This window comes from Aquila chrysaetos, chromosome 9 (genome assembly GCF_900496995.4).
Source record: "Aquila chrysaetos chrysaetos chromosome 9, bAquChr1.4, whole genome shotgun sequence".
Taxonomy (NCBI): Eukaryota; Metazoa; Chordata; class Aves; order Accipitriformes; family Accipitridae; genus Aquila; species Aquila chrysaetos.
Genome location: NC_044012.1, coordinates 23385454 through 23406026, shown reverse-complemented (window position 1 = coordinate 23406026; position 20573 = coordinate 23385454). Strand labels below are relative to the sequence as shown.

Genomic DNA, 20573 nt, shown 5'->3' with positions numbered 1-20573 from the left:
GATTTCAAGAGCAGGATGCTCGCAGTAACTGTATTTCATTTCCAATCCAACTCCTTTAGGTAACTTAAGCCAGAAGCAAGAAGCACACACAGATGTGAGTGCCTGGTCGTCTGTGCCGAAAGGTAAGGCTGGAACAGACCCTGGGGTGCTACGGACTTGCAGTTTATCTTCTCTGCCCATGGGCTGGGCAGGGCTACAAATGTCCCATGTATTGGCCACAGCGCTGGCAAGGTGTGGGGAAGCCACTGCAACTTCAGGTTTGATTTTTCTCTTCTTGGTGCTTTCCAGATGAACCTCCCCTGTTTTGTTTTCTCTCCCTGAATTTCAGAAGAGTCTTGTTGGCCCTGACTCTGCTAAGGAACTTGGTCATTTTAGTTTCTCTAGCCAAGGGAATCTCCCTCCCATTCTGCAAAATCCCTGCTTTTTGTGCTTTGCTCATTGCTAGGTGGAGGAAGTTGGTTTGGCGTTTAAAGGAAGAGCAGAAAGACTATTCAGGAGTTGATCCAGCAGAAACCATTGCTGAGTTGTCAGAGCTTAAAAGAACGGATAGTAGTAGTTCTAGGGCTTTCTTCAGGGGTGAATTTGGGACTGAGGCCTTCCTACTCCGTGCAGATCATTACTTGAGGGATTTATTTTCAAGATCCCTCCTCTTCCCCTGGCACTTTGCAGCCAAACCTCACCGAAACGTCCATCAGAAGCCTTTGGTGCAATGTGAAAATACTGAAGGTACGTGCCACCACTGAGCGATGTCCCTGGGTCCTCATGTAATAGCTGCTGGAATAACTGGAAGCTGCTAAATTCTGAGTTGCCTCCTCAGTCACCAGATGTTCAGTTTCCAGAAAATGAAACACTAGCCCAGCTCCTCCCCATGTGAAGAGTCTCACAGCAGAAAGAGAGAGAAAGGGTGTGATTCTGGCATCTGGCTTGGTGAGAGGATAAGTGGTGGAGGTACTGGCAAAAGGAATCCAGATTATCAGAGAAAGCTGCTGTCAGTTTCCTGTGTCCTCCTGAAATGTGTACTATGGGAAAACAAAGCAGCAGGAAATGAAGCCTTGTGTTCTGCAGGCTGCAGCATAGAGGAGTCACTGAGCTGGGACCCTGGCAGTGCAGAGAGCAAAGTGCAGGCCTTGTGTCCTGTAGAGGTGCTTCATGTTGGTGGCAGGGAGCAGATTGGTGCTGGATTGCCTGTTGGCAAAAAATAGATGATTTGAAGGAAAAGCTGCTCTTCTTTTTTTTCCTGCTGTGTGAATTTGGGGACTGGCTAAGGCTCACACTCACAGCAATAGGATCTTCTTACAGAGCTGGCTCTGGTTCTTGCTAAGGTTTGCCAGTACCCTCAGTACCTTATAACTTGTGTGTTTGCATCTGCTGTTTGCATTCCCTGCTCCTGGCCAGACGGAGGCAGGCTTTTAGCACTGTGCTCCCTGAGCAGTGAGCACTCCCTGCCTTGCCCGTCTCTGCTGGTGTTACCCATTTTAAATCGTAGCTCCCAACATACCCTTTGCGGTTCCAGCTGTTCATATGGTCACAGAGACACTTTTGCCTCTGCTTTTCACTTGGACACTGCTTCTGAGTCACAGCACTGCAAATAGTCTTGTGTGTCATATACAGTTTTCAGATCTTGAAAACAAAAGTGACCCTTCTGTTCTGCAGACCGACTGCTGCTGCTAGCTGCTGTGCTGCCCTAGTGAGTAGGTGGTCAATCTTGCCAGTTGCTGGTAGAATAGAAATTTGAAAATAGTGCTGAAAGTTACTAGGACCAGTTAAGAAAGGAAGGACTCGAGCCTCTCTCAGCTCTGCCCATTCTCTCCATCTGAGAGCACACCATAAACAAACAGGGAATTAATCACTATAAATGGGCCTGGGAATCTGTGGCCTGTGTGTTCCTCAGAAATAGCTGGTCCCTGCCCTGTTCCCTAGAGTAACAGCAGTTCCTGTGTTCAAAGCAAGGCAGATACATCGCCCAGCCTACAGAAAGACTCACCAGTGAGGTGGTTGTGGTCAGTCTTGGAAAATGCAGGGCAGCTTTTCACAGCAGTATATGTAGCTCCTTCACCCAGTGCTCCCTGGCCAGCTGAGCTTGTGGAGGCTGACCTCGTGGAGGCTGAACTGGCAGCTGGCTTCGCTCACAAGGAAACTTTCTGTGGAGTTGAGATATGTCTAGTCATTGATATTTCCTGCTCCTCCTTTCTTTGAGGTCCATCACACAGGCTTATCCTGCTTTGGGTGGCCTTAAATCCTGAGGAGGAGTGGAGAACAATTGAAAGAAATTGGGCTGTGGGATTTGCTACAGTGTGTTGCTGGGATATGTGGTACTGCTATTTGGTTTATCTGTCTCAAATCTGCCAGGTTTCTTTCATATGCTCAGAACCACTTCCGCCATGTGCTACGTAACTTTGCAGTGCTTGTGGTGAAAGTCTTGATTAGGCTGCCTGTAGCCCTTAGTGCTCTCTCTACTTCTGTATGCTCCTCCAAACCCAGAATTGGACATACCTCTTTTTTTTCTGCTTTCCAGCAGCTGCTGTGCTGGCAGTAGGTTCGTTTTCTAGGATGCTTTTTGGTGGGCTGTTATGATAGTTTTTTTGCTAAGGTTCTGGCACTACTTAGCACTGTACTTCTAAGCAAAAGAGGGGATTGAGTAAAAGGATCTGAGCATCGTTTGCTAAACCTAAGACATTTCTTGCAAAACATGCCTTTTAATATTCATGTTGTTTCCTGCAAAGATTTTCAAAGTCAGGCTTCCACCAGCAGCTTGTACCTCCCTATTTCTGATGTCCCAGCTGCTGTTGGCTGAGAATGGTAAGATTTGGATATTAACAGCTCTGTGAAGCGCAAAGTCACGTTCCAATATTAGATAAATATTGAATCCTTGTAGCTGATCATGTGTCCCAGGGAAGAGGAAGGACTGCTTGACTTGTCTGCAAGAACACTCAAGTGGATAGAACAGGGAAGTAGCAGATCACACTGTGGCAGGCAAGACTGATGTTATCCACTAGGAAAATCTCTATAAATAAACTGAAGTGTTGGAATGAATTGCCTGGAATTTTCATTACTGAAAGTCTTTAAACCAGCCCAGACCTCTTGGTCACTCCTGAGAGCTGTAGCATATTCGAGGTGGGACAAGAGAATGGATTAGCCTCATAAGGACCAGCCCAAGCTGTTTTTCTATAGCTAGATGCACCTCTGCTTCTACTTCAACATTTGCGAAAGCAGTTCTGTAAACTCACCCTGAATTTGCAAATAGTTTTGTCTCTCCAATTTTGCCTCTTCAGCTCCCCAAATGCTTTGCTATAGAGTCTTGCCCAGCTTTAATAAGCTGCCATTCAAAATGCTCTTTTGACATGTTTCTGACTTTTCAATTTTCAGGGTTTGCTCAACGTCGCCGTTGTAACAACTCTGTGAGTGATAAGAATGTTAAACAGCAACGACTAGGTATGTAGGTGTTCCAGAAGCAAAGCGGTGGTGTGCTTTCCTCTGAGGGAGGACCTACTTAACTTCTTTGCAGAAACACCCAAGAAATCAACCTCCCACATTGAGGGAAACTTTTGTTTAGTAGCTGCGTAAACTCTTAATGCAACAGGTTCTAAAATATACAGACAACGGGACCTGGCAAATAACCAGAAGCATCCATTTCCATTTCAGAGGTATATTAAATCTACCTGAGGAGAAGGGATTCAGATGGCATAGGCTAAGAACTCCCTTAAAGCGTGATATGCCAGTAAATCATTCGGTTGTAGGTCATCCCTGTATTGTTTGCTTTTTTTTAACCAAATCAGGAGACATATGACAATTTCAAACACACTAAAGGCTCCACGGGTTCTCTAGCACATTGAAAACTCTTATGACTTCAGCTCACTCTAAAGTAGAGAAATAACTGAATAGATGAGTGATGATGAAGTCGAGCCAGAGTAATTCCAGGAAAGACTGAGTAGCCTGAGCAGACCTGCAGGCTGTATAACACCAGTGTCCACATCCTCTCCTTCATCATCTGCCCTTCTTTACCCTTTTCTACCTCTGTTTTTAGCCTTGTAATCTCCACAGTCCAGTGCTGCCCAGTGTCTGGTGGGGGAACACAGGAAGCATGGCAAAGCTGGCAGCTGCAGCTGGGCTGAAGCCAGTTTTCAACTGAAAGCTTGCATGCAGGAAAGTTCTTTAGGAGGTGCTCCCAGGAGGCCAGATCTTGTCTGTTGACAAAACTCAGCAAACTTAACAGCAGTGAGGATAGGGTTTTTCAGAAGGTGCTGAGCGCCCTTAATTATCACCACTGTTCTCTCTTCAACAAAGAGATGCTGATACCATCAGGGATCTCAAATTCTCAAAGCAAAAGCTATGTCTGTTCCCAAGGTGCAGATAGCTGAGCAAGCGTGGCACAAGGCCACCATGTGTGAACAGGGAATTATATGCGTAATATACCAATACCTAATTCTCATCTTAAAGAGACAATAAGATTTAGTTTTTATATAAAGCTGTTTCACCTTTTCCCTGAATTTTCTTCTTCAGCCCCTGTGCAAAAATAGGAAAAACTATGGGTTATTTTTATGTGTTCAAAATTTGTCATCTCTACCTAGCTCTGTGGAGCAACCTCTGATCAGGGCCGTTGTTTCTCTGTATATAAGTGGTAGTATTTTGGATCTGTCATGGCTCAGAACTAACTTTTTCACCCTCATACTCACTCACTCTGTTGTCTTCTCTCTCAGATTCACCTGAAAAGTACCGGCATCTCCTCATCGATTTTATCCGCCAGAGATATGGAAGCAGGAGAGCAGCAGGAGCAGCAGCACAGGAACAAACACAGCCACTGGCCTTCAACCAAGCCTTTGTCAACCTTGTCATTCAGCAGAGCAAAGCCTCCCGCTTAAAAGAGAGAACAGATAAACCCCGAGAGGGTGTGGCAGGTGCTCCCAAACCAGAAGAATGTGCAGATACAGCCATGAAAGTGTCAGATCTGTTTCGTAGTGTAGTCCCATCGGGCACTACAAAGGTGATCTTTTTATTTGGTAAACCAGGTACAGGCAAGACCATGCTAATGCACTGGATTTGTCAGAAGTGGGCAGAAGGTGCCCTACCTCAGTTTCTCTTCACTTTCCTGTTTGAGTTTCGGCAGCTGAATTTATTAAAAAGAAAATTGACTCTGAAGGAGCTTTTGTTTGACCTTTTCCTTCAGCCAGAAGACAGCCCTGATGCAGTGTTCCAGTACCTCCTGGAAAATGCCTCGCATACACTGATCATCTTTGACGGGCTGGATGAGTTTGCAGCTAACATGGACATGTCATCCTCTTCTAAGGGAGGCCCAACCCTTACCTCCCCTATGTCCATATCTAAGCTCTTTGCAGACCTTTGTCATGGGAAGCTTCTGCCTGGTTGCACAGTGTTGGTCACCAGCCGACCTAAGAGACTACCTGACTTCTTACTAAACACAGTAGATCTGCTAGCAGAAATTTGGGGATTTGACCATGAGAAGGTTGAGGAATACGTCAGCCGCTATTTTCATCAGTATTCATTCAAAGAACAAGCCATTGCTCACCTGAAGAACAATACCAAGCTCCTCAGCATGTGCCTCATCCCAGCTCTGTGTTATGTTGTGTGCATCTGTTTGGAGTATTTGCTCCTTAAACATCAGATGAGTGTGGAGCTTCCTCAGACTATGACACAGTTTTATATCAAAATGCTTCTCATCTTCATAAACAAGCAGCAGGGAGAGCATGCGGGTGGCGAAGAGGCTCAGCTGAACTGTAACAGGAAGGCCATTTTGGGTCTGTGTGATCTTGCACTGAAAGGTCTGGAAGATAAAAAGCTTGTATTTTATGTTGGTGATATTCCAGAGCATGTGAAGGAATTTGCTTCCTTACATGGATTGCTGACTGTCTTTGAGGTGAAGACGAATGGTACTTGCCCAGAGGCTGGCTATGCCTTTGTGCACTTGAGCTTGCAGGAGTTTTTTGCAGCACTGTGTCTCATGGTAAGTAAGAGGGTGGACAAGAACTACCTGAAGAAGAAGTTCTCTTTGAAGTCAAAGTGGACTTTAAAGAATGAGGCAAAGACCGAGTTCATGGAGAGTTTTCACATCTTTCTGTCAGGCTTGTCATCAAAAGAATGTAGGACATTTCTCATGCTGCTAGCTGAACAAGATGAAGCTTGGGTGCAGGATAAGCAGGACACAATCCTGCAGTCTCTCAAGAAACTGGCAGCCACTCATCTGACAGGGCCTAAGGTGATTGAGCTCTGCCATTGCACGTTTGAAACACAAGACCTCAAAGTAGCCCAGCACATTGGGAGCCTGCTGAATTTCAAGTACGAGTTTAAAAACTTTAGACTGACACCTCTGGACATGTCGGCTTTGGTTTTTGTCATGAACTCGGGCCAGCATTTGACTTACTTGGATTTTGCAGGATGTCTCATGGACATTGACTGTTTGGAGGTTCTGGCCGGCTGTGAAAATGTAGAGCATTTGAGGTAAACACACTGAGTGCTGTGAGGTGGTGGGTGGAGAGAAGGGCTAAGGGGTTGGAGGGGCAAGCCTAGTATTTGTTTTAGAAGGGAGAGAAAGAAGATGTGAGAAATTCTGATCTGAACAGCATAACTTTGATACTGAAGAAATTTATGAAATAATAAATTTATGAGTGATTGAAGGATATTAAGATGATAAATCCATTCTGGCTGTATTTTTTGTATGTTTTGATTAAAACAATCAAACAACAGACTAGTTAGTGTAGTAGATAAGAGAGGAAATGGTAGGCATTTCTTGACAATACAAAGGCAGGGTGAATCCTGCAAGAAAATGGAAAAGTTGTGATCTAAGTGAAATCACCATAAGCCAGATGAACAGGAGGTGACAACTGCACTCTCAGATGCTCCCTATCAGTGCTTTGCTGTAATGCTGGAAGCACTTTTCAGGGAGGATCTCTTGGGATCCTGTTGTGGAATGGGTCTCATTCTGTATTTGACTTAGGGGAACATGTGTAGAGTTTACTAATGTGGAGAAGATGGGGTGCAGCCAGGGTGAGAATTACCTTGACCTGAAGGGAATGATGTCTGCTGTGAAGCAGAGGAGCAGAAACAGAGACATAAAAATTGCTATTCCTGGATATTGATATCATTGTAAAAAGGACAGTAATCGATTGTTCTCTGCCTCCATTAAGAAGAATAGGAATACCATTTAATTTACTGTTAGAAAAGCTTTCTGATGATACATCCTAACTCTAATGCAGGCACAGGGCAGTGCACAGAGTCCTCTGCTTTCAAAGAGCAGATTAGGCAGCTGCCTGAGGATGGTTGGGCTGTTCCCTTGCATTAGGAGAACAGAACAGGGGATTTTGGGGGGTTATTCCTCAGTTCATACACATTAAAGTTCATGCCTGCTTTTGTTTATGGACTGCAGGATACTAGCACTCTGAGTACTCTTTCTTGGAAGGGTGGGCAAAGGGCAGTGGGACCCCAAGCGTTTCAGCTGCATGTTGCTTGTACAGAACCTGTCTAAAGAAGAAGCATTGCCTCAAGCGTGTTCCTAATGACCATGGGCCATGTCCATCGTCCCACTGCACCTCTGCAGCTTGTTCCTGACTCCCTCTGGTTTAGGGGAGGGTAGCGGAGGCACTTAGGGCAACAGGGCCATAGGTGGGTTTCTGCGCTCATGGCCCCCAAACATGCTGTGGAAGACATGCAACCCAGGGTACTTTGTACCAATACATCCCATAATCAGTACATTCTGCAACTGATTCAAAGGAGAGCTTATGTACCTGAAAGCTTACCTGTTTGTTTTTTCCAACACCACCAGTTCCTTCTATAAAAGAGGTACTATCCCTAAAAACCTTGTGTCTTTTATATTTTTGACAACTCTGGCTACTCTGCCACCAAAATTTAAAGTATCTGGCCTGAAATCAACCCTCTTGTAACTCAGCACCTCATCACACAGGAGCTGTTAGCCAGTCTCTGTTTGTATGAGTTTGGTTTGCCCATGTGTGACCTCCCTTGTCTCCAGGGTTGTTACTCTGGTGGGACATGAAATAGGGCTGACTCTTCATCTGTGGCAGCACTTACACATGGTGTCACTGTACCAAAAGGCAGAAGCCATCTCTTGAGATATTTGCAGTTGATATGTGAGTTTAATGTTTGGGTTCTTTTAAAACAGATGTTTGAAAAGATAAAGATGCTGCAAAAGAGAACATGATACAATGACTGTTAAGAAAGAAATTCAACGCTTTTTGTGTTTTAACCTGCTCTGTGGGCTAGCTTATTTCAGTTTTTATGTTTTTTCCCTTTTCTTCATGTTTTAGCTTTCGTAGTAGGAGATGTGGTGATGACTTTGCTGCTGCTCTTTCAAAGAGCTTACAAGGAATGGGGAGCCTGAAGAAATTAGAGTAAGTCTTTGCTTGTAAGGTCAGAGCCTTCTCTCTTTCTATCTGTCCTCTGTTTCTATCTTGCACTTTAATTACATTGACTCACTCAAGGCTGATCTGCTCTGTGCAGCACTGTATAGAGAGTAATGCAGTGCTGTGCAGAGCAGCACAGATATGTGTGGCTCTTGGTTTATGCTAGTATCAAGAGAAGTATTGCATTGCCGTGCTTGGAAAGGAGTATAAAGCTGGTTGCAGGTGGCAGAGTCAGGCCACCTCCTCTCTGTGTTGGTGTGCTGGGAGTGCGGTGCAGGCACACATCTGAGACAGGCTTGCCAGGCGCTGCACGGGATGCTAGTCCTCCATCTGCTTGGTTTGAATGATTCTTTCTTTTTCCAGGTTGACAGGCGGGAGCATGACAGCTGAGGGGATGACTAACTTGGTCCAGGCTTCATCACAGTGCCTTCAGCTTGAGGAAATAAAGTGAGTGTGTTGTGACAATGACCCTCAAATCAAACACTCATTCCTTGGGGGCCTGGGGTACTAATATGAATGAATCTGTGTGCAGCTTGCAGGACAATCGGATACGGGATCCGGAGGTGAAGAGGGTGATGGACCTGTTTTCCAGAATGGAAAAGCTGAAGAAAATAGAGTGAGTAAAAATGGCTTAAACCTATTAAAAATGGTAGCCACTATGAAGCGAAGCATAGCATCAGAGAGAGTTTAAATCCTCATCAGAGCAGAGTTGCTGGATGTCTCTGTAAGGGGTGACAATTGCTCCTAGAAATGCCAGTGGGGGACATGTGGGGCACTAAGCTGAGACACAGACATCTAAGTGCAAGCAGGGCTGTGCTGGAGGCCTGGCTCAGTTTGAGATAGACTCAACCTCACAGTTCTTAATCAGGTGTTTTAAAATAATCTCAAACGAGTCCTGGCACCACTGACACCTCTTGAGAAATTACAGTGCATGTGTTTAGCTTGGTGCCTGGCATGACTTTTTCCCTCTTCTGCCTCCTCACCTCTCTTCCCCTTGATCAGGCTCAGATTGAGATGCCTCACCTCTGCATAACAGAGGATGGCTCCATCCCCGTCTTCCCAGCCTTTTTGTTAGCCCTCTTCTCCTGTACTCCTTCTTCTAACACTCCTGTAACAGCTCAGTGCTGAATGAGAGGGACTGACCGCTAGGAAAATTCCCAGCGTGGATCTGCATCTTTTTAGGTGGAGAGACCCAGCCCGATTTGTGAAGGGATTTAAAGCCTTTGAAAAGCTAGCAGGGGCAGTTTAAGCAGCAGCAGGCAAAGCAGAGCAGAGCAGAACTGCTGCAAGTGTTGGAGTCTCAGTGTAGTTTGCATTACAGGAGAGGAATAGCCACAAAGCTGTGCTGCCCCTGCCAGAAGTCAAAGCCACAGCACTGCCTGCCTACCCCAGTAAAAAAGGGAGTGACTGCCTTTAAAGGTCTTCCACATACCCCAGGTGCAAGCAGGTGAATCCAAAATACCTGCAGTTATTGCTGGATCCCACCCAGCAATTAATTACTGGCTTTGCAGTATGATTAGAAGTGTTTAAAATCATGGCAGAAAGGGAGGAAAGGGGGAAGGTACCTGCTCCTCTGCTTTCCTGGGCACACTGGATAACAGCTTGTGGGAGATGCTAGCCTGTCCCCAGTGACACAGCTCATTGTATGGAACAGGTAGGAAGACAGTGCAACTTGTAAGCCTCGTTCCTTCACACATTTCTATTACACACATACGGTGTTGCTGTTGTGGATGATTTCTTTCAGGCTCACAGGAATGATGCTCTGTGGCCCTGAGAACAAGCAGAGAATTTGTAGAAGCAAGACCTTATGTTTCATATTTAATGAGGTTCAACAAGTAATGAAACAGAATAAACGTGCAATTAAAGAATAAATCCTTAGAGGTGGTTGCTAGTATTGTGTCTTTGGGGGTGTTTTAAATGTGAGGGTTTAGACCACACTACTTTAATATGCCATACTTAAATTGGATTTGTTATAGCAAGAGTTTAACTGCAGTGTGGGTCATTTGTGTAATCATACAGTTATAAAGGACATTCCCTACCTAACCCAAAACTGGTTAATGATTCATCTGTTGCACATAGAGGAAGTGTCACTGATTCTAAATTCATGGGAGCTATAGCTTGCAGAGAAGAACTGTGATGTGATAGTGCTTTTGTTGGGTCCTAAATGCAAAGTTCTGAAGTTTTGGAGAAATCCCCTAACTAAAAGAATGTGTGCTTCAGGCTGTTTGGGTGCAGAGCAGAGGGCATCTGTGTAACGAAACAGCATCCTGTTGGGTCCAGCAGCTGAGGTGTTGTTCTTCCTCATGTTCACAGTCTGAGCAGCAACGATCTTTCCTTGAATGCTGTTCTCCTTTTGGCAAAGGAAGTCGTCATGTGTCAAAATGCTACTGAGCTGCGTGTCAGGTATCAATCAATGTGTGAGAGCTGTTACAAAAGCAAATATGTTGTCTCTTTAGATGCTAACTTTTTAAATGGACACTGTTTTACAGCTTAATTTTTGGCTAATCAAAGTACAACAAAAATTAATTTCAATCCTTTTTGTTTTCTGTTTGAAACAAAATTTGAATTCATCATATTATGGACTTTGTATTTTTTAAATAGGTCCTTTTATCCTTGGTCTGTAAATTGATTTGCAAGGTGTAATATTTCTTCATTTGTAACAGAATTTAAACTTGCTTTTAAGCTCTGCAATATATCAACTGGAAAATTCTTTACTAGATAGCATAAATTTGCTATAAATCAGCTAAGTTTACTGAAGAGATGTGGATTTAAGTAGCTGTAGCTCTATGTTCCTTTAAATTACAGGTTTCGGTGTTTTCATAGGTCCAGGATGACAGAGAAAGGGTAAAATTTTTAAATCCTAGCTCTTATGGTTGTCTTACAATGTAAGTTTAACAGGCAAGATTAATCCTTGGTGTAACTCAAGGGAAGTCAATTGCATACAGATTTTTCTTATTTTTCTTGCTGGAATGAAGTTTCTACTGAACCTCTTTCCAGCAAACTGCTGGTCTTGCAAAAAAAAGAAAAAAATCCCAGCCCAATCTTCTTAATCATGTTACTGTTTTGTCTGTACTGCAGCCCCAGTTCAACATGCAGGGTGTCCTGCTGCCCTCTTGCCACAGGCTGCTTGATTGCTTGCCCGTGTCAATGTGCTAGCATGGCAGATGTCAAGGCCCTCTTTAGCATCCAGGCAATAGCTTTGGTCCTTACTGAGCACCTCTACTAAAGAAATGGCATCCTTCCACCTGTGTCCTAACATTGGTTTGGATCTCTTTTTCAGGAAGGACACTGTGATTATATATTTTTCTGGCCCATCTGGGAAAGTTCCAAGGTGAGAAACTGCACTTGGGGTTATGCTATATTCAGAGTTACGCTGATTCAAACCATCAGCTCGGTGTCACTATAAACCACTCCAGCAACAGAACTGGTTGCCTCTGCCCTTGCATCCGGCAGAGCTGGATCCACCTGAGCAAGGAGAAGGGTAACCAAAATAGCTGGTCTTTGCACAGACCTACCAGCCAGTTCCACAAAGGCAGCGCCTTAGTGCCTGTGTAAGCTTGAAGTGCTGCATTTCTATTGCAAAACTGCTGAAAAACAGTTGAACATGAGCGTGAATGAAGGAAAAGACTTTGCTCCTTCTCTGGCTGACTCCTGTGTTCTCCCTGTTTGTGCATACTTTTGAGGGAAGGGTGGATTTGACCTTAATTAAGAAACTACGAAATAATCCCTTGTTCCTTGATAGGGAACTCACTTTGCCCTGTGTTGTGCAGTCCTCAAGGGACTTCACAATATTTTGCATGCATGTGTAAACTGGCTCAGCCTGGCCCCGAGTCAGCTAGAAACAGCTCCTTTGCAGATGCCTGAACAGTCATCTTTGTGCTGTTGTAGGTAGCCTGGCACAGATGGGTATGTTTATCCCTTCCTGTGGTGGCACAATCCCACGTGAAGGCAAGACGCCCTGCATCTTAGTAGTGCCTTTGAATTGGGGCTCAGTTATCGAGTTGATTCAAATATACAGTGAAATCCCTTGTGGACACTCTCTGTGCTCCCATCTCCTGATGGAGGTCTTCTGGGTCTTGAAAGTCATTTAACCTTACATGGAATGGTTGGACAGAACACAGACCTTGTGGTTTCTTCCAGAAAACCTCCAGAAAATACTAACCAGTGCCCAAGTCGTCAGATATTTTGTGAAGGCATGTTAAAGGCCAAATATTTTGCTTGTTTGCAGATCTTTGCATTTGAGGTGGGAAGAGAAGGAGGAACATGTAACTCCAACTAGACATGTGAAGTTATGGTAAGACAAGGCATTGAAATTCCTGCTGCTGAATATGGTTTGCAGATGACAGGTACTACAGAAGGACAAGAATAACAGCTGTGTTGGTCCTTAAGGACAGGGAATATTTCCACATATGAAAAAGTTTGAAATAAACCTGAATCAGTAAATAAAAATAATAACAGAAATCCCTACCTGGCCCAGCCAGTGGCTTTATTTCTTGTGTGTTGGGCTCTACAGCCCTAGAGAGGCAGAGTTCCCTTGATAATGCCCATCTTGCCGTATGTTCTTACAGCTACCAAAGGCATGAGCCATGTATTTTTCTTTCTTGCCCAGGCTCCAGAAGAGAGTAGTGGCTTTTTCAAAATAGGAGAACTCAGGCATGTTATCTGAGCATGTTAAAGCTGGGAAACGGCCCTCCCTTACCTCCTCTTTCCCGCACTACTCCGCACAACAGGAACAATTGTATCCATCCCCTTCTTGTGGATGGCAGTGCCAGGTGGCTCTGACACAAGGTGTTGCACTTGCACAGCACTCAGAAAGTGTGTCCCTCTGCACTCCTTTTGGAGCATTGGCTACAGAGAGGTGGAGTAATACACCCAGGATTGTTTGGCAGACCAGAGAGTAAAACCTCCCTCTCTTGGTACTGCTTCTGTGTGCCCTCATTTGGAGAGAGACACCAGAAATGCCTGGGCCCCACTGTCCCCTCGCTGCTCATTAACACTTCCTGTTCACAGCTTGCAGGATTGCAGCCTGTCTTCCCAACATGCAGAGGAAATCATTGCCATTCTCCAGAGCTGTCCCTCTATCTCTGAAGTGGAGTAAGTGACTCCTTTCCTTCCTGCTAAGTGGCTGCAGGCGGGTGGTGGGGAGCAGGGGATGTTATATGTAGCGGGCAGTGGGACATGGGGCATTACACCAAGGAAGGGTCCCAGCACTCTGTGTTATGTCTGATGGGCTCCTGGTTAGGGATTTTTGGTGAGGTTCAGCAGGAGATGAATGCTGAGCGACCTTCGATTCCTGTGACAGCCGCAGCCTCTGGCTCCCTGAGACTGTAACCAGAGATGCCCATTACAGAGCAGACCCTTCTGACGAAGCAGTGCTGCATGCTGCAGGCAGTATGGAACTTTCCCAGAGGCACAGCTCCTCCAGCAAATCCTCTGAGCCAGTGAAGGGACACAGATTGCTTCTGTGTTGTCCCTTTTGTCTTCTAAAGCCATCCAGCTCTGTTGTGAGAAGTTAGAGGAGGAAGGCAAGAGATCCACTTCATAACCCGCACATTGCAATGAGTATCATCCCTACCTTTCCTTATTTGCCTGTATATGAGGCCACCTGGGTTTGGCTGTAAAGATCTCCTAGCCTGTGTGCCCTGGAAAATGCTGGAATATCTGTTGCAAGACAGTTCAGTCCTGACTGTATCTTGAATTTAACTGCACCTCAAACCCCAGTTTTCTAGCTCACTGATTTGAATTGGGATCTGGAGGTCTTTGTCATCCAGTGTTTTCTTCCTTCCTTTCTTCCTTCCAGGAGGCCAGTAGACACTGACTCAATTGGTTTCCTGTTTTGTACTCCCACGTAGGTTTTTCTAAAGTAAGGTGGTTTGGGGGCTAAAGTATGAATCATGTTGTCCTAGGGATAAAAGTTTTTGTCTGAAGTTGCTTCATGCAGAGATAAGCAGGGAAGATTGATCTGGGACAGAAGAACAGTCCAGGTAAAAAAGCAATTGTAGGAAAAGGAAAGCAAGCAGATTTTGAGGGCTTTGTTGTTTATACTGTTCAAAACAGTCCCCACTAACTGGAAAATGCCTCAGTTTATCAGGTAACAAGCTTGGAGATGAAGGCTGCAGTTGCCTGCTGGAAAGCCTCACTTGGATATCAGTTTCAAAGCAGCTGGAGTAAGTGTTGCCTTGTACAAAACCAAATTGCCCTCTTTTCTTGAGCCTGGCAAGTACCCTACAGAGATGCTGAGCAGGGATCCAGGAGGCAAAGAACTCACCCAGACCAGTGCTACAGAAGCAGCTCTGAGCACTCTTAAGGAAGGATGAGACTCAGCTCATGAGACTGTTCAGGCTGAAGTTGGTCACTTCCTCAGAGCATCACGCTTGGAAACTGGTCTAAATGCATCTGAAGTGCCCTTTCATTAAAACCCCTTCCTCAGGAGTAGTCCTGTGTGTTTTCCACTGTGCCACTTCTGAAGTGAAATGGGTTCAAGCATGCAGCACACTGATGATAACTTCTACTAGGACAGTCCTGTGTGATTTCAGTGATCAACTAATTGCCTTTTTTATCTTTCTTAGTCTCAGTCAAAACCACCTCTCTGTTAATGGCATTTGCAGTCTGTTGAAGTCAGTAAATACTTGCCAGAAGGTGATGGAGGTACAAGTCAGGTACGTAGGCCTTGAATCATTCCTGAGGTTCATCCTAATATACAAGTCTGAGAGTTAGGTTCTGAGATTTTTGTTGAGTCAGCTCAGAAGTGCGGCAGGTGAAGAACATGTCCAAAGATGATTACTAACACTGACACTTGGTAATACATTGCTGTAAGCTGATTTTATCTAAGCCATCAACCAGAATTTGAGAAAGTACAGAAGTGTGTGTCCTTTCATGTGTGGGGGCAGTTTTAGACTCTTTCCTGCTCTCTGCCCTGGGAAGTTTTGGAGAGAGGGTCTCTGTGGAGTATGAGAACTGGTGACATCTCCTGGAGTGGAACTGGAAGTTCTCTCCTATTACTTTCCCTTGGAAACTCTCTGGAGTTCAGGTGTAACCATTTTGTTTGAACTTTCTCTAATGGTTCAGAGAAACTGGGTCACCTCATATTGCATAGTTTGATCCAACCAGGATTTAAAACTAATGGAGATTATTTTTTGCTTGCTTTGGGAGTGTTTTAAGTGATTGGTGTCACCAGAGAGTTTTGCAGAGCAAAATCAAGCATTCTTAAAACACAAAGTCCTGTAAATAACCAAAATGTGACATTGATTGATTCCTTCTCTTCTTCACAGCCTTTGTTGTGAGACTGCAGTCCTGAGGTTTACAGCAGACAGAGAGTTTGCTTCCCTTCCTCCTAGGTAGAGTGTGTGTGTGCAAATGGTGTTTTCTCAGCATCTCATTTAGTTTTACATCCTGTTTAGGTACCAAGGGTAACGCTTATCTCACAGCAGTTCTTGCCCCCCTTCCCCTGTAGTACTTTGTCCTGGTTCTCTTAGCCACTTTGGAAGTTGTCCACTGCATTCTACAGTGTTCGCTTACATTTTATGTCTCTAGGGGACATTTCAACCCACAGCATCCTAAGTAAAGCAGGCTGTTTAGTGGCAGCTGTGCTATCTGATAATAGTGAACAGTAAAAAAACAAGTGAACCCCACACCTCCAAACGAAATTCCAAAAAGACTCAGAGATCCCTGCATGTTAAAACCATCTAGTTCACTACACTCTGCATTCTGGATCATGGTACTCCTAAATCAAAATAAATTTGGAGTTTAATTTTTCCCCTTAGAAAATTATGGGTCAAACCAGCTGAACCCAAATGTTTTGTTTGAGAAATGGTTTCTGTTGCTCCTGGAGCTGTAGGTTCATTTATTTATGCTCTTGTTCTCCATGGACTGAGCCCACTGTAAAATAGCATTTCCCACAGTACACCTGCATCCCACCTCTTAGCCAGGGAGGAACAGCAGGGCTATATATCATGGGATGCAACCCAGTTGTTGTGGCTGTGCTTGAAAGAGAGTGACAGCCTGAGACACATGATCTGTGACTCCTGTAAGGCACCAGGTAACATTTCAAACTTGGATATTTCAGGATGTCGACGTTCCATTTATTTATGAATAGTCAGGTTTTTGCACAGACATGGACTCTTTTCACAAAACATGTTTAGGCAAAAGTTGAATTCTCCATCAAACTGTATCTTAGATGAGAAATCTGTCTTTTCCCCTTCCCCATTGCCTGCATGCTTAAGTATTTGGTTATTCACAGAAAGAAAGAAGAGCTTGCTATTGGCAAGATATGGGTGTGGGCTAGAGCCAGGGTAGCCCCAGGGACCTGCCAAATTGCTAAAGCATAAGTGTTTTACCCTTGTCTGGTTTTGTGCTCACTTACTAGGGAAGAGCCTGTGTTCTCTACCGATGACGAACAAAATGGAGATGAAAACCAGACACCTACTGCTTCAAAAAAAATAAGGTACCATGGCAAATTTTCATTGTATTTCATGCATGTCCTGTCTCTGGATCCTATAGCTGATGTAACCTGCATCTCCAAGATGAATCACAGGAGAGCTGGTAAAGGCCCCTGCAGTCAGTCATTTGTCACTGTGTTGCGTTCCCAGCTTGCAGCACTAGAAGCTCTGTGGTTAGCATCTGTGGTCTTCTACAGGAGTCAAAATAGATTGTGGGTTGTGTGTCTTATTCACAGAATTGGTGTGGTGATCGTGCAGTTACTGCATCAGCTCCCATGTGGGAATTGGGGGAGCTGGTGGTGACAGAGCTTGTGATGTTGGGGGGGTTCTCTACTGGTATTTGGAGAAATGCAACCTAAGCTGGACCCATGTTCAGATGCATATCAGATCATGCTCTTATTCCAGCACAGAGCGCGCCTGTCTGTTTTGTAGGCTGCAGTGAGGAAGGAAGAAGTTGTGCCTAAAGCCTTCTAACCAGGACCTTGGGGACCTGGTTCTTTGTTGTGCCACAAGCTTTCTTTACCTTGTCTCTTTATTCTCTGTTTGCAGACAAGAGCTGAAAGTACAGATTGTCAGTTCTTGCAGACAAAAAACCCAAAACCCCAAGATATTTCAAGGGGATTTTTTATTTCATTATTATCTCCTCGTTTATTCTCTTGTTTTCTGAAGGAGTGAAGTTTACAATCTTGTTTGCAGTCCTGCAGACCTGGACTACTGATTTCTCTTTCCCCTTAGACTGACAGACAGTCGTTTTCAAGCCAGTGACCTGGAAAAGCTGTGTGCAGTCCTGAAGGAATGCAACAGCATCTCTGAGCTGGAGTGAGTCCTTCTTAACTCTTATGGTCTTTATCTGCATTCTTTGGGATATTGAGAAAATGCCACTTGTTTTTTCTGCAGTGTTCTATGGAGAAAGTGGTAGAGATGTAGCCTTATGAAAGGCATAGCTTTACATGGGCTAATATCCTTTGCCAAGGAGACATGCAGTTCTAGTGCTCTCTTAGGGGAAAGGTTGCAGGACATAAGTCTAGAAAGGGGCTGTTTGATCACTTAGCCTGACTTCAGATGTTACAAAAGCCGTAAAACCTTGCCCTGTCATTTTTGCCTTTGGGCCATTTGGGAGAAAAGCTGCAGAGGCTGAGAAATCCCATCCAAATCAAGGGTGGGAGCCTGTGTTTTTGCTGGTGATCCCACATATGGTGTGCAAGGACCTTCAGCACCAAAGCACTTTCTTCTGTTAGTGCTCTGTGTGGGGAGTTATCCTGTCTGCTGACATCAAGACGTGAGCAGACCCAGCCCTGATGGAAAGGCTAGCCAACACACACCCCCACATCTAGGTTTTGAGGACAGAACAAGGCCCAGCACAAGCATGTATTCTAGGTACCACCACCTGAGGGCTGTCTATTCCCTTAGGCCTGGCAGCCCGTGGACGAGATTTTTAGGCTTTGCTCTTCTTAAGCAATCATGTCCCTTGATCTCACGTGGGATCTCATTGTAACCCTTAAGCTCTAATGTCAGAGTCCAATTGCTTCCCCAGGCCTAACCTGTGGCTCCTCTGTTGTGCCTGTCCAGGTTGATAATTTCTCAGAGCTGTGGATTTCTGGTCCCTGGTAACTGCATTAAAAAGCACTGTCAGTCCAGAGGGATCACTTGGTAGACATGAGAAAAGGATGACCCCTGAGCTAGGTTTTTGGCTGTCTTGTGTTCATTAATTCCAGTCTCTGGTTTCCCTGCAGGCTTTAGTTGTCAGTGGAAAGGGGCAGTGCATGTGTTGTTTTGATTAGAGTGCCCGTGTTCTGCTTTCAGAGCTCTTGTCACTAAAAGCTGATTGTGCCCATTGGGTTTTTTCCTATGAAAATTAATTGCCTTTCTTTAAATCCTAGCCTATCATGTAATCATCTGGGAGATGAGGGACTTTTGCAGCTGTTTCGGTTCCTCCCGAATTTGAAAATGTTAAGTTCTCTCAAGTGAGTAGCTCCTGTTTCTCCTTACTCATGGATGGGTTTTTGTGGGAGTATTGGTTGTGGAAGCACAGTCCACATTTGGGAAGGTCTTTTCAGGATCAAGCGCAGTTACGTTCTGTGTCTGTTGAGGGTAGACCCACTGTGCTATCTGGTCTGTCCCCACCTATAGTGCAGAATAGTTTGACTCCACTTGAATTTTGATTGAGATCAGTGCCCAAGACCCTCTGTATTCAGTCCTCCATGAAGGAGACAGGTGGTCTTGTGTGCAGGTGTGGCACCTGGTTTCTAAAACAGGCTGGAGTATTTAGCAGGCCACTGAATTTTTCCTCTCCTGGTTCCTCATCAGGAGGAAGAGCAGTCCTTCCTCTCTTTGGAAGATAAATGCTGGGGAGCTCCAGCTTCAGCAGTGGAGTCTGAATTCAGCCGCCATGGTGGCTTATGTTTATCTGGGTATTTTACCTGGTACTCCCATTGTAAGTGAACTGTACAGGACTGTGGCTTAAGGAGTATAGCACCATTCTGCTTTATTGAAAGAGATATTTATTGTTCCTGTTTGATTAATGGAATTCAAGCCAAGACTGTTCCAGTTACTGACAGTCTGCAGCTTCTCTTCAGGTCAGTGCAATGAAACACACTGCTGTTATTTATCTGGGTTTTTTTCCCAGCATCAAGCACACTGCCTGTGGTCACACTAGATACTGTGACAGACTTAATAGACCTGAGCATGATCTCAATTAGTGGGGGTTTTATACTGCTACAACTGCACTTACAGCCGAAGAGTTGTTTCTGCCTTGCATCAGCGTCTTGTAATAAAAGGAATTCCATTTAACCATAAGAAAAAAACTTGTGTGGTGAGGATGGTCCATCACTAGTACAGGTTGCCCAGAGAGGCTGTGGATTCTCCATCTTTGGAGATGTTAAAAACCCAGCTGGACAATGTCCTGAGCAGTCTGCTCTAGTCTAACCCTCCTCTGAGCAGGAGAGATTGACTAGATTATCTCCAGAGGTCCATTCCAGCCTCAATTATTCTGTGATCCTCTGAACTCAAAAAGTGAGGGATGAATTTAAAAAATACTGGAGTGAGTTGTGTTTGCAGAACTGTAGTTAGAAACACAGGCAGAAGGTGGCAAAGAAGCTGTCTCTGAGAGTGTTGGAAAAGGATCGCTATTATCAGGTGACGCAGTGTAAATTGCTAGTAGTTTTGCTTGCAGCAGCTGATTTCATCTCTTCTTCCTGTAGGCTTAATGACAACCAGATCTCCCTGAACTCTGTGTTTTTCTTAGCTCAGTCCTTATCTACATTGGAACACATTAAAACAATGAACCTCAGGTATGACCAGCAGTACTTTTCCTATTTTTTGCTATTTAAAACCTCAAGCTGTGGTTTTTGAGGAGTGGTGCAGGAGCACGTGTCTTCAAACTCCATCCTAATTATATTCTTTTCTGGTTACAGCTTAGGACACATGCAGGTGGTTCATCTAACCTTTTGGGAGAGAATCAGGTAAAATCATACCCACTCATCTGTCTAAGGCTTTCAAACTCCTCCTTATGAAATCTTAAATAGATGGTGATGTGTGAGTCCCTGAGGTGTGCCAGTTAAAGAGCCATTTGGCTCCAAACTCCAGTCAGGGTGATGGAAGCAGGGTGAGCTGTTTCATGGCTGATTGATTGACAGTGGCTTGAGGGTATGGAGCAGACGGCAGTATCCAACTGCTGATCGGGCGTGTAGTCATCTTCCTCCTGGGCCAGGGCAGAGCAAATGCTCAAAGTGCTGAGTGGATGCAGAACTCTCTGGAGGTTGGAAGA

At 44.8% G+C, this 20573-nt stretch overlaps 1 protein-coding gene across 13 annotated transcripts in view; it reads left to right on the top strand.

The window, feature by feature from the left end:
- The window catches only part of NLRC5 (NLR family CARD domain containing 5), a 59902-nt gene that overhangs the window by 16106 nt on the left and 23223 nt on the right, over positions 1-20573 (top strand). For 10 of the 13 annotated variants that reach the window (XR_005933155.1, XM_041125835.1, XM_030026139.1 and 7 more), the window contains 18 exons: positions 60-122; positions 3367-3432; positions 4698-6453; positions 8274-8357; positions 8733-8816; positions 8902-8985; positions 10683-10784; positions 11650-11700; positions 12598-12663; positions 13380-13463; positions 14453-14536; positions 14939-15028; positions 15641-15706; positions 16735-16812; positions 17543-17626; positions 18688-18771; positions 20008-20097; positions 20221-20268. Coding sequence is in view for 12 of the 13 variants with exons in the window: in XM_041125835.1 (XP_040981769.1) it covers positions 60-122; positions 3367-3432; positions 4698-6453; positions 8274-8357; positions 8733-8816; positions 8902-8985; positions 10683-10784; positions 11650-11700; positions 12598-12663; positions 13380-13463; positions 14453-14536; positions 14939-15028; positions 15641-15706; positions 16735-16812; positions 17543-17626; positions 18688-18771; positions 20008-20097; positions 20221-20268 (3064 nt within the window). In the remaining variant the exon portion in view is untranslated. The remainder of the gene's footprint in view (positions 1-59; positions 123-3366; positions 3433-4697; positions 6454-8273; positions 8358-8732; positions 8817-8901; positions 8986-10682; positions 10785-11649; positions 11701-12597; positions 12664-13379; positions 13464-14452; positions 14537-14938; positions 15029-15640; positions 15707-16734; positions 16813-17542; positions 17627-18687; positions 18772-20007; positions 20098-20220; positions 20269-20573) is intronic. The other 3 variants (XM_030026142.1, XM_041125839.1, XM_041125842.1) reach the window with 2 other exon arrangements.